Source organism: Gouania willdenowi, chromosome 7, assembly GCF_900634775.1.
Source record: "Gouania willdenowi chromosome 7, fGouWil2.1, whole genome shotgun sequence".
NCBI classification, from domain to species: domain Eukaryota; kingdom Metazoa; phylum Chordata; class Actinopteri; order Blenniiformes; family Gobiesocidae; genus Gouania; species Gouania willdenowi.
Genome location: NC_041050.1, coordinates 5,954,484 through 5,968,191, shown reverse-complemented (window position 1 = coordinate 5,968,191; position 13,708 = coordinate 5,954,484). Strand labels below are relative to the sequence as shown.

Genomic DNA, 13,708 nt, shown 5'->3' with positions numbered 1-13,708 from the left:
ACCTCTCCCCCGGGAGAGAAGGAGGGAGGGGAGGGCAGGCGAGAAAAAGGCCGGATGAGAGAGAAGAGAAAGAAAGCGAGAAAGACGGATAGAAAGAAGGAATGACAGAACGACAGAAAGAATGCAAGAAAAATAAAGATAGAAAGAAAGAAAAAATGACAGAGATTAAGACAGAATGCAAAAAAGAATGATAGAACGACAAAAATTAAGACAAATGACAGAAAGAAAGAAAGACATAATGAAAGACACAAAGAAAGAAAGAAAGTCAGAAAGCAAAAAAAATGACAAAATGACAGAAAGCAAAAAAAAATGACAGAATGACAGAAAGAAGACAGCAAGAAAGAATGACAGAACGACAAAAAGAAGAAAAAATGACAGAAAGAAAGAAAGAAAGTTAGATATTTCACCATGAGTTAAAAAGCTATACCTGATCATCTACAACATCTATCTTATCTATCAGAACAGATCTACATTAAAACACTTCAATCCTTGACTTCAACAAACAGTGGATGTCGCCACCACCAAGGTCAACCCTGCTGTTACTATGGAAACCCAAGAAGGGCGTAGTTTCAGACAGCGGGCTGTAAGTTAACCACGGCGACCAATGCGATAACCTCAATGACCTTGCTGCTCTGCTGCATGGATGGGACTGGAAGTCTGCCTCAGGCAAGTGAAACAGGTCAATTCCCCATGATAAGCAGTGGGTGATAATTATCTGCACAGCTGTGCTAATGAACGACAGATGTGCAGCTCTGTTCCATCACAATAGAGGAGCGTTTTCACCTGATTGCAGAAAAAAGACCAAGAAGCTCTTTATGATTTAGCTCACCACCATTTATACTCGTGGTTCCTCATCAGAACACTGACTGCACCAGTGATATTATGCTACGTTCATACATCACTGTCTGTAATATACAGATTCCATTAACCCATGAACCAGACAAGGAGATGATCTCATGATTTAAATATTAGCTCCACAAACCAAACCCTGTCCCTCATACAAATGTTGCTGGTCTGAAGGCGACCTCTAGTGGCATAAACTACAAACTACAGTGGTGGGTATAAGCCTTTTCACACTCACTCTGCACATGAGGTCAAAGGTCAAGAGGGATAAACTTGTCAAAGCTGACGATGTAAACAGCGAGTCTGACAGAGATTTCGATCATTTTTTCCTCGTTGGATCATTGATGCTTTGGAAACAAAATTGCGGAAACGTACTATCGGTCTCCAAGGTAGAAATGCCGAGTTAGCTGCTAAAGCTAATGTTGCACACAAGCTAAAAATTCAGGTTTTTCCTCCTTTTTAAACAGTGATCAATCGGCTAAACAGTGCTGTTTCAATAATCGCCTGTCCTTCTTGTGCACTTCCTTCAAATATATAAAATAATAGCTTAATAAAAAATAATCATGAACCTCATACTCATACTGTCCTTTTCACACTCGGAAATCTTTACCATCAATAATAACAATACATTTTATTTATAAGCACTCAAAAACTCAAACACTTTACAGTTGTTAAAACAACTATAAAAGTAAAAAAAAAAAAAAAAAAGACCTATAATAAAAGGAAATAGAGACCATACAGTTACTTTGATTCTGCTTCTCTCATCAGTTTTACAAAAGTGCTCGGATATGTGCATCATTCCCGGATAGAGTCCAATATCCACCACTAGAGACCCAGGTAGTCTGTGTTTTTGTTTAACAGGGGTCACCTGTGTGGAAGCAAGGGTACTGCCCTCGCTTCCACTGCTACTGAGCTGCTTCCATTGGTTTTTAAAAGTGCTTGGATCGGCCGTTAATGACATCAGCAGAAAATCCTAGTCACCTCCTCGAGTCCGAAAATGTGTAATATCAATAACATAAACACTATTAAAACACTTAAGATCTCTGAAATAAAATTACAAATGCCGTTAGGTTGGAATTATCAACAGAGTGAACGAGCTTGTTTATGTTTTTATACCTCTCGACCTATGACCCCCCCAGGTCGCGCACGCACTGAAACTGAAAAGCAACCTAACAGTTTGCAGTTTTCCTTTGTTTATATCACATACTGTAAATGCAGTCATGTTTAATTGCAAATTGAGGAAAGAACTCTCAATTTTTCCACAAATATTGCCATTTCTGACAAACCAGTCCACAAAGTTACACAAATATGGTTACACAACCAAGAATTTCTAAAGTGAAGATCCAGCAGGTACTCTTAAAAACTAGGGCACAATTGATGTCAAACTTTTTCCAACCTAAAATCTGTGGCGCAATTGAGATCAAACTGATGCATATTTGGCCCCTGAACTAAAATGAGTTTGACACCCCTGTCATAGACTGATATGAACAAAATGGAAAGAGTTTTTATTTACCCTGTCTGTCTCCTCCGTTGACTGATACCCTGAAGACAGGAGCACTACTTCCCCCCCACTGCACCCGGGGGCGGGGGCAGGGCTGCTGGGCGTGGTATCGATGGCGGAGGAGGAGCGGCGGCGGCGGCTGGTGTGCTGCTGCGGGTCGTGGGTGTGGCGGCGGTGCGCGGCCTGAGGGCTGCCTCTCACATGGGGGTCTCGCTCTGCGCTGCCAGACCCCGAGCCCTTACTGCGGCGGCTCTGCAGGCTGGTCCCCCGCCTCATGGTCCCCCCAGCGGCAGCAGCAGCAGAGCCCTGTCCAGCTGCAGAGGGCACCACAAGAGCAGAGAGCAGGTCAGAGTCAGTGCCACAGAACCCTGAGGAGTCCTCCAGGCCAGAGGACAAGGAGCCGACTGTTGACACCACAGGGGAGGATGAGGATGAAGATGAAGAGGTGGTGGAGGGGCGGGACTGGGCGAGGCGTATGCGCTGATGCTGGAACAGCTGTTTTAAGCCTAGGCCGAGTGCCCCCATGCTCTCTCTGGCGTTATGGCTCATCTTACTGAGCGAAGGGGCCTCTAAACGCAAAGCCCGTTCTATCTCAATGCTGAGTTTCCCCTTGGCTATGCCTTTGACCCCAGGGGCTGAAACAGGGACCACCCTTTCAGGACCCGTGTGACTGAAATCTTCTTGCTGCATTTGATCCTGTTGGGAAGTAACATTCCGATCAAAAACACTTCCTTCCCGTTTGTCCAGCATGCAGAGGATCACTCTGGGGTCAGAGACTGGGGGGGGTGTCTACAAAAGTACAGAAGGAGATGGAGTGCCTGATGGAGGTTTGGATGGGCTCTTTGGTGGTGAGCAGGATGGATCCAAAGAGGGAGCATGCAGCTTTGGGTCAGGAACAAGTAGACATGCTGGTTCAACACAAAAAGAGAAAACGTTTGAAAAGTTTGAATGTTTCCAAGATTCTTCATTAGATTTGTTTATAGTGATCTTAGTGCTATCAGTATTAGTGACTACGGATGCCCTGACTTTTTCACTTATGATACGATACTTCTGATATAGCAACTATTACGTGTTGGCCAGAGATGAGTAACAGCGGGGGCCACAAAGCAAGGGCCACATTATCAACATTAGAATAATGACCCATCTGAGCATTAATAAAGGGGAGGGAAGGGTTTTTGTGTATGTCTGTGGTTTTGCTGTTTGCTGTTTTTAGTCATTTTGTGTGTTTTCGTTATTTTTAGTGTTCTTGTAATTTTGTGTTTTTTTCTGTCATTTTCTGTATTTATGTTGTCGATTTGTGCGTTTTTGGAGTTACTTTCTATATTTGTGTTGTTGTTTTTTGTATTTTCCTGTCATTTTGTGCAATTTCGTTGACAGTTTGTGTGTCTTTGAAGCTATTCTGTCATGTGTTGTTGTTTGATGTGTTTTTGTAGTAACTTAGTTTGTTTAAGTGGTTGTTGTGTCAGTCTTTGTTGTCATTTTGTGTTTTATGAGTCATTTATGAGTCATTTTCTGTACTTTGTGCATTTTGCTGTCGTTTTGTGTGTTTTCGGAGTTATTTTGTGTATTATGTCACGCTTTATATTCCTTCCAACTTCTTGAAATACAATTTTTGGGGATTTGTTTTGGGGGAAAAATTAGACTGAAGGCCACATGTGGCCTCCAGTTGCCAATGTCAGCAGGAATTATACATACTCTGATTACTTATTTTGTAGCGTAGAATGTAAGAAAGAGCTTGTTTAAGTCATTTTACTCAAACAGAGAACAATAGTCAGCAACAATAGGTAAGAGAAAAACTGACCCATTTATTATTAACCAATAGGTTAAATAAATGTTGACCTTAAACAGAAGAATATTCTACAATTGAGAAATAATTTAGAAGTAATTAAATTAGAAGACCCTGAAAAGTAACCACAATACACATCCAATTAAAACAAAAAAATTAAAGTGCAAAATAACCACTACTTTAACTTAAACATAAGAAGATTCTACAATTAAGTAAAATATATAGAAAAAACTAAATTAGAAAACCTTAAAAAATAACCAATACAATCCAAATAAAACAAAATATTTCTTTTTTTTTTTAAATTGTAAAATAACCACTACTTTAACTTAAACAAAAGAATACTACAATAGTTTTTTATTCTATTTTTTTTTTTTTTTTTTTTTTTTTTTTAAACAAATTAGAAGACCCTGAAAAAATATCATGTGCTTATTTCGGAGGTTTTAGATGCAGGCTGATAAAATCCGATACTCGTTTTTTGCCAATTACGGCCCAATATCAATATCAGATCGGGACACCCCTATCAGTAATACAATGGTCATAAAAAATGTCCTCAAGTATGTTTTACAGATATCTAATATTGAAGATGTTTCGCGAAAATCCTTTATCATAAACATCACCAATCACTAATAGCTTTAACGGCACTGCAGTGCATTCAACAAACGTTGGGACACATCAGCTTCATTAAGTGACCTCTAATGGTGAAACATAAACCAGATTATTCTGTGTACACTAACATGACACAGATATCACAAAATAGGCAGCATGGCAGATTCCAAAATGTAACCAACAATGTGCAGCTGGGAACAAAAAACACAGTGGAGAGGAAGAGGATTGCTGTTAAAAAAAATGACACAAACAAAAGAGTAAAAGAAAGTGCATTAAAAAAGTGAGAATCAACCTACCATCTGCCCAGCTGTCATTATAGTGTGACTGGCTCTCTGGATCACCTGATTAAAGGAAGTGGATAGAAAAAGCAGGTCAGAGAATATAAAAAACAATTGATTTAGGGACTATATTTGTTTCTTAAAACTGTGTTTATTATCATCCTGGTTTGTGAGCATGCAGTGAATCCTCCAAATACTCAGCTGTACATACTTACACTCCGTCAAAACAAAATCCTGTGTGTGTGTGTGTGTGTGCCTCCAGGAGCTCATTTATTATCCCTAAAGGCAGCCCAAGTTTCTGCGGCAGTATCAAGAGACCGAGGTTTCCGCACTAAAAACAACCAACAGCGGAGTCACTAGAACAAACAGTGTGTTCTCATCACATCCTACACAGCCTCACATGGAACTAAGAACACAACCAACAGTGTAGACACCTAAGAAAAGAGAAAGTCTCCTCCTCCCCACCAGCAAAACAAACAAAGCAGGAGCACGCAGAGCCCTGGAAGTTTGAAAGAGATTCATAAATGTAACAGGGCCCGACTCTTTATTAATAGGAGGCGGTACTCTAATAGTCACGTTTTCTTCTTCAGTATCTAAATATTCATAAATCATACTTTCTCTCTCTTAATGAAACGTTTCGATCAATCCATTTTGAGTTTCACGAAGAAAGTATTTTATCAAAAACAAGTTTCATTCCACAGCTAAACATGAACAATGGCATTATGTTGCATGTATTGTGTGTATATATACATAATTATAATCTCCAATTTCATCTTCAAATAAAAATGCTGTACATCCATACATATAAATATACTTTATATTTATATGGTATCCCTAGTTATACAAAACATGTAATATGTTGTGTTGTATTTTGTGTTTGTTTGTATGGTTTTTATGGACCCCGAGTCTGAAATAAAGAGCCATCTATCTATATATACCATAGAATAAATGTTTAGACCTGTAGAATCCACACTATTATATATATATATATATATATATATATATATATATATATATATATATATATAGTATGTAGAAGAGTACAAATATATATAAATGTATCAAGATGTAGGCATATAGAAAACATGTAGTAAAGTATATGTTTTCATATACATAAAATACAAAAAATATATAAGCAAGATTCTATATATAAATAGGTATTTATTTAGTATTTTATGTATTGCCATATAAATCAATATATATTACAGTATATCAACTTGAATATTAAATATCTCATATAACATATATTGTTGTTACTGCATTTATTGAGGTTATTTTCAGTCTTCAAAAAAAAAAAGAAATACAAAAACTCTATTCTTTGTTTAATTGTTGAATATTTTGACGTTCACGATTAAAATGTATATAACCCATTGGTTAAAAATAAATGGGTCAGTTGTTCTCATACCTACTATTGCTGACTATTGTTCTCTGTTTGAGTTATAACACTTAATCAAGCCTTTTCATTCTACAAAATAAGTAATAAAAGTATGTAAGAATTGTACTGAACCAATGCACAAGGCTGCAATATCAGTAGTGAAAAATCAGCATCAGTACTCCTCGAACAATCGAATAATCTTTTTCCATCTAGAAGAATAATTAAACCCAAGGTAAGATAAGCAGATTTAAAAATGTGTATTTTCTACATATTCAAAAGCTCCAACTTAATGAATTCTCATGGAGGGGGATTAGTGCATTCCTGATAATGTATGCATGCATGCATCGCTCACACGCAGAAAACGTGAGAGTTAAGGTGTGAGTCATCACCATAACACACACACAGTGCTCGTGTTATTTTAGAGCTGCTGAGAAAAGAGGTGAACCTTAGTTAATCCTATCCAGAGGCGGACGTTGAATCTGAAGTCCTGCCTCGACCCTGGTCCCCTTCCTCTGCTCTGTGGAACTAAATCCTCTTCTTTATCCCAGGGATCAACTCAGTGCTTGATTGGATACTTTCTTGATTACCTGCTTTCATATTAACACCAAATCTTCTCTCATGAGCCTTTAAAGCAGTGGTTCTCAACCTTATCAGCCCGCAACCTTCAAAATAAAGGTCAGCAAAATGATGGTCCAATGTTCTATGAATCTGTGATAACCACATTTATTTATTTATCTGAATAATATACACTGTTATCCAGGAAATTTATTATCATTTGCTCCATAGTATATAGTCATCTTAAAGATGTAAATCCTTGTTTTAATCAGAAATAAAATGGGTTAAATGTGAGCAAAAATGGTGGAAAAGGTGGTAAAATGGGATTTTGAAGACCACAGAAATTGGCTAAAAGGACAGCAAAAGTGGTAAAAAGGGTTTAAAGTGTCAATACTTTAAAAACTTACAAAGTAGAAACAATTAAATAATGCAAATAATGGGCATTGCAAATTGTGAATGTGGTTATATTGGCAAAAATGAACATGAAATATGGTGAAAAGAGGTTAAAACAGACAATATTGGGTCAACATATGTGACATTAGGTAAATGGACTTGATTTATATAGCGCTTTATCACCACACTGAAGCAGTCTCAAAGCGCTTTACATATCAGCCCATTCACCCAGTCACTCTCACATTCACACACCAGTGGGACAGGACTGCCATGCAAGGTGCTAGTCGACCACTGGGAGCAACTTAGGGTTCAGTGTCTTGCCCAAGGACACTTCGACACATAGTCAGGTACTGGGATCGACCCCCAACCTCTCGATCAGAAGATGACCCACTACCACCTGAGCCACAGTCGCCCACTAGGTGGGAAAAGTGGTGGAAAGGTTTATACTGTAAGTCCCGAAAATGTCTTGAAAGTGGAAAAAATGTGCAGAAAAGGCATTGAAATTGGACAGAGAAGTGGTAGAAATGGGAGTAATGTGGCAAAAATTGCATAAAAAGGAGAAAAAATATGGCAAAAAAAGTGACAAAAAAAGGTTAAAATATGGCAAGTTTGGTGTAGGTGTGGAAAAACTGTAAAAATAAGCAAAAATTAGCTCAAATTATTCAAAACATATTCATTGTTTCTTCATCCTTTAATGGTTTTGAAACAAGACTTGTGAAGTGATGATGTAACAGAAACAAACACCAAGAGGATTTTCCATGACAACTGTTTAGTTTTGATCTATTCTGCTTAAGGACATTATGCAACTCCGTAGAAAAGCAAGAAGAAAAAAAGAAACTACAGCTGCTAATGCCCTATCAAGTAAAAGCCTGAGTCAACTGGGAATAATGAGAAAAATAAGTATTTTCTACAGATCACAAAAGGGAATTTAATCTCTTCATTGGTCATAAAACACTAGCTCAACATGAAAGTGATGTATAATGTTATGTTGACTTTTATAAACACCAACCAGAGGAAGAAGAGATAAGTCATTATCTGTGTTTAACACAGTCAATGACAAGCCAGCCTCAGCAGCCACCATGAGTCAGCGTGTTTGTCAGTGACTCCACAATGCTGTCAAAGGTAAAAGACAAATACCCGCCTGGACAACAGCCTTGCTCTGCCCCACACTGACTCAACACACAACGACCCAACCTTGTATTGTTTTAAATCCTCCATTCTTTTCAGCAGCTCTGACTGTTGTCCTGCTGTCATTGCCTTAGTCCTGTTACACCAGAAACATGGAGAAACAAACAACTCACAGCTTTTAGAAAATAGGATTCACTTTTCTTTATTAAAAAAGTGTGGTTTTGAAGTAGGCACATTTAAAGATGCTGGAGGCAATATTTTCGATCAAATAAAAACATAGTGTACAGTAGGTTGTATAGTTTAATAAATCAAAAATCATTTCCGTTAAAATTGCTGCTCGACAATTTGTTTTCTTCTCCATTATAAACACTGGTTGTTAAAAAAGTTTTGCGCATTGCATTGTGGGATGTGGAGTCCCATGGAGACGGATGCATAGAAGTATTTTTACTTTATTCTTACCGTGATTTCACGTGTTTCTTTGCCAGACAAAAAGGTAGTGCTGAACGATATGTACCAAAACTCATACCCCGATATTTTTTCTCAAAATAACAATATTTCGATATTTTTAACTTGATAAATTATTTCCAGACATCGACCATTGTTTTGCCATAAATTTCAGTTGGTGACAACACCAAAAAGTGCTGGGTTTTTGTGGGCAAACACAAGAAATCATGATAACAATGAAATAACACTTCTAATGCATCAGTCTACTGGACTCCAATTCCCACAATGCAATGCACCAACTTTTCCAACAATATAAATAAGATAGTGTTTACAGTGGAGATCAAAACAAACTTTCCACTAGCAATTTCAACTTTCTTTTTTTAAAGTATAGTATAGTCTCCTTTAATTTCATGTGACCTTTTTGTTTTTCTATATAAGAAACACAAATCAAATTTGCTTCTTCTATTATATTTGTACATTTGTTTATTTGTATTATTATTAATATTATTATTATTATTATTATCTTCTTCTGTAATGTGTGCACTCGTATTTAATCCTTGTTTAATTAACAGTCTTTTACATAATTATGCACGTTTTATTTTTATTTTCTTTCTTTGTTTAGTATTTCTTCTTTTCATTTGTAATATTGTAAATAATTTCCCCCTGGGATCCATAAAGCATTCATGATTCTGATAAACTTTTAGTTAAGAAGGTATTACCCTGCTGATCAATTCAGTTATATTGTAGAAATCTACTTCTCAATGTGTTTTTCTGATTGGGATTGAAAACATTTTATCATGTATAATAACAATTTCTTGAGTTTTCTTCTCTTTAAAAGTAAAAAAAACTTAATTAATAATAATTGTATACTTCCTTATTTACAATCACTGAACAAAAGAAAAGGCAGTGAAATGGTTAAGAGTTTACATCCCAAGACTAACTATGATGACAGTTAGAGCTCACTGTAGCTATAACTATAACATAAAGAATGATACCATTTGCTTCAGACAGAATGTGCGGACCAATCCCACCAATCATTTGTACGATAACTCCGCTTCAGGAAGTCATCTTCCCAAAACTCATTCACACTTCATTTATCTCTGTTCTATCTAATTTCACTCTGGACATGAACAACACACAGAGGAGGTCAATCTGGCCTGCTTTCTCCAACACTACATTAGACATGCTGTTGCTCTTTGCTGAACATACAGTTGGTAAAATGCAAAATATGGCAATGTCCTACACAAGCCAGCGCACTGTTTCTAGAAGAGTTGGAGAGCTGGCATGGAATAGAGCGCTCTTTGTTTACTCTGAGCCACACACAGGCCTGTTGCTGCTCTTTGTGCTCCGCCTCTTTCACTGACAGACACTCATCAATAAGAGGAAAATGTGGCCAGACGTTTCTGTCCATTATGCTCGTGCCTGAGAGCTTGCACTAATATGTGCGTTATTCAGAGAAGGGCCAAAAAAAAACAAAAGGGAAAGAGAGGTACCAGGAATCAAATAGTTTGAAGTTGTGCATACTTGACTGGAATATTTGTGGCTGGAGAGTCGACCAATGGAAACTGGGCCATATCTCATTCAGCAGCTGCATAATGACAGCATGGCCAGGAAACAGGAACAATCATTATTGTATCTGTGTGTGCGTGGTGCTAGGAGCCAGAGAATCACATCGTTGTGTCAGCTGTGACAGCAGGAGGAGATGACTTCAGCACGCTGCACAATGTGTGATGAGAGACACGACTCTTTGTATCACTGGACGAGGATGAGTTAGTGAGAGGCATAAAAACACAAAGAACCCAAAGAGACGAGTGAACGAGGCGCCGCCCGGATCAAAAGCATCCGACCGTCCGTGCCATGTCTTGGCCGTGTCAGGTTCATCCCCGGGTGCTTCTCACAGTGAGGCAGCACACAGCGGGCAGCAGGGTTGGTGTCAATTTCATTTACAAATTACAATTACGTCTTCAATTATCCATGTTGAATTATAACTCAATTACGATTACGTTGACCGGCATTTTCTCCAATTATAATTAAAATGGCAATTATTATTTTTCCCCTCAAAGTGAAATACAATTACATTCTCAATTAAGTTTAATTACAATGAATCACAATTACTGAGCCTTTAATGAACTAGCGCAGTGCTTGTAGGAAGTATGAAAAAGTGGGAGGTTAAGTAGCTTTTTCATGGATGGTTTATATGGGAGCTTTAATTCCTCTTTAATTCAGAATAAAAGTTCAATCTTTAAACTTACCTTGTAAACACTTCATTTTTAATGCAAATTTATCTTTGAATTACACAAACACACACACAAACAGATATTCCTTGCTTTCAAAGATAAATAAGCCCAGAAAACTTAACCATTCCTCTTGTGTTAGCCTTTTGTTAGCATCTCTCATGTTAACTGGTCAGTTTTTGACCCATGTCTTAAAAAAGCTGCGAAATACACACAAAAATATATTACCTATCATTTAATTTGTTTCTCATATTTTGGCTACCTTGTTAGGCTTCCTTATCCATGAACATATTAGTGGTAATATTTTTGGTGTGGGCGTCTGAGCCTTTTTTGTGTCAGTATAGCCCTCAATTTTAAAATGGTAAAATGATCCTCAAGAAAACGAAGAGGTAAACTTGATCTGAAACATATTTTAATAACTGTAACTAGATACAGTATGTGTAAGTCATAGCACTATAACATGGTTCTTCAGTTCTGTGTTTAATAAATCGTAAATTACACTTTTTATAGAATTGTATTGCCAATTACAATTACCAAGTCAATTACTGTATCTGAACTTAACTGCGATTCAATTATGATTACAACAGCAACATATTTTTTCAATTACGACTACGATTAAAATTACATCACAATTGTAATTAAATGCCAATTATGTGATTACAATAATAATTGACCCCGACCTTGGCAGGTAGTGCTGTGACAGAGGTGGCACAACGCCCTACTGTACAACATAAAACTAAAAGTTGTGTTGGAGCTTCCAGGAACAGGACAAACCAGAACTTAGAAGATAGACACTCATTTACAGAGAAACACATCTGTGTTTGCCTAATGGCTTCACAGACTTAAAGGCGCTTGTAGAGCTGCAGACTAATGTATACCTGAAATACAAACTGGAACTGTTGCACAGTAGACAGATCTAAAAAAAAAAAAAAAAGGCAATACTCTCGGTCGATAAATGTCTATTAAGTCTTAAAACTTTGGATGGTGAGCTAAATGTTGCATGGACTAATGTTTCTGCCCTGACAAAACTGGAGGTACAAACGATACAAAATAGAAAAAGTCATACACGCACAGATGAGGGATGAACAGAACGGACAGGTGGTGGGACTGAGAGAGCAGCCAGTCTGAGTCATGTAGGAGGATCTGGTGTAGTTTGTAAAATGAGAAGCAAAACAGTGACATAGAGAAGGACTGTAAGTGCTCATGTGCGAGGCTGTAAATACAGCATATACCCCGGTACATGCTTGTGCAAATGACCTAGCAAAGAAACAGATCAAGAAAGGTGTTCTGTGAGTCATTGTCATGCTTTGTATTAGACATTTATATCAAATGAGGTCATTTTTATTAAATTATTGTTTTCCCCCAAAAAAAATTCTGTTAAAGTGACTTCCCAACACATTTCTTCAGCTAAAAATATAGCTATTTCACCACCAATTAAGTTCACACTGATAGCCTTTTATTCTATTTTATTTAGATTTTTGTACAATGTTTGTTTCTCTTGTGTTAAGTGTAGATTCTCGCTGTATTTTAATACCTTTTAGATTTTAAATTGCCTTTTAAAATCTGGCCAGGGACACGAGATGAAAACTAGCCTCTTTTGGCTAACTCTGTCTCATTAACAGTATATTTGTTCATTAATGTGCATTGTCCCTTTTAAATAATCAATAAACTCAGATCAATTTAAATTCTGGTGTAAAAATGTATTTTACAGGGAAATATTTGAATCTTGTCGAAACTGAATGTCTTGCAGGATGAGGTGATATCACGGGGAATACCAGGAACAAACTAGACCATAAATGATGTCAAGCAAGGAAACCCAGGTAAAAACACTTCAACACATTCGTTGATGGAACTCCAGATCCCACAATGCACCCTGACTTGATTGGGATAAGCCCAAGTGCCTGGCAACGCTTTATAACAGCAGTAGTAAAAAAATACTACTGGTGAACTGTGAGATGCCATTTGAAAGAAATATACAAATGGGCACTCACTGTTAGGCCCTTTAAAGTGGCATTCACTCGCTAACGTTAATAACGTTTAACACCAGCCAGGCATCCAACATAGCTCATGTTCCAGCATCTCTGGCACTGCATCATCCCCTGTCAATAGGCTGGAAACCACCGAGACACACACCAGCTGAAATACCATACCAGAGATTGTGCTAAATACGCACACTCGTAAGTTTATGGTTCAGGGAATGCAGGTCATGGTCGCCGCACGTTTTTGTCGGGTAACCGGGCCATGGGGCGTTTGGCTCACTGCAAAGCAGAACAACTCCGCACAGTCATGTATAAATCACCTTCATCATCACGTACATAAATAACTTTGGTGTCAGAGCCTTAAAGCTTTGCAATGTGATACTCCTCAAGTCCACTAGAAGTTAGTGAGGATCACAGCATCCAAGTTTTGGTTTGAAAGCTTTTACTCAAGCGTGATACGTAGCACATTGCTCAGCCTGTAGGCCAGGAGTCAACTAAGTCAAGTATGCACTTTGGGTAATTTAATAACACCTGACTTCCAAACCTAACAAGCACTCATTTGACACAAGACACAAAGATGTGTTTA

At 37.7% G+C, this 13,708-nt stretch overlaps 1 protein-coding gene across 6 annotated transcripts in view; it reads right to left on the bottom strand.

The window, feature by feature from the left end:
* tmcc1a (transmembrane and coiled-coil domain family 1a) overlaps nucleotides 1-13,708 on the bottom strand; it is a 68,266-nt gene that overhangs the window by 47,306 nt on the left and 7,252 nt on the right. For 4 of the 6 annotated variants that reach the window (XM_028454179.1, XM_028454181.1, XM_028454180.1 and 1 more), the window contains exons 3-4: nucleotides 5,033-5,077; nucleotides 2,357-3,252 (exon numbers count right to left, since the gene is read on the bottom strand). In XM_028454179.1, coding sequence (XP_028309980.1) covers nucleotides 2,357-3,094 — 738 coding nt within the window. In that variant the 5' untranslated portion in view covers nucleotides 3,095-3,252; nucleotides 5,033-5,077. Of the gene's footprint in view, nucleotides 1-2,356; nucleotides 3,253-5,032; nucleotides 5,078-5,229; nucleotides 5,346-13,708 lie in introns of all 6 variants that reach the window. The other 2 variants (XM_028454183.1, XM_028454184.1) reach the window with 2 other exon arrangements.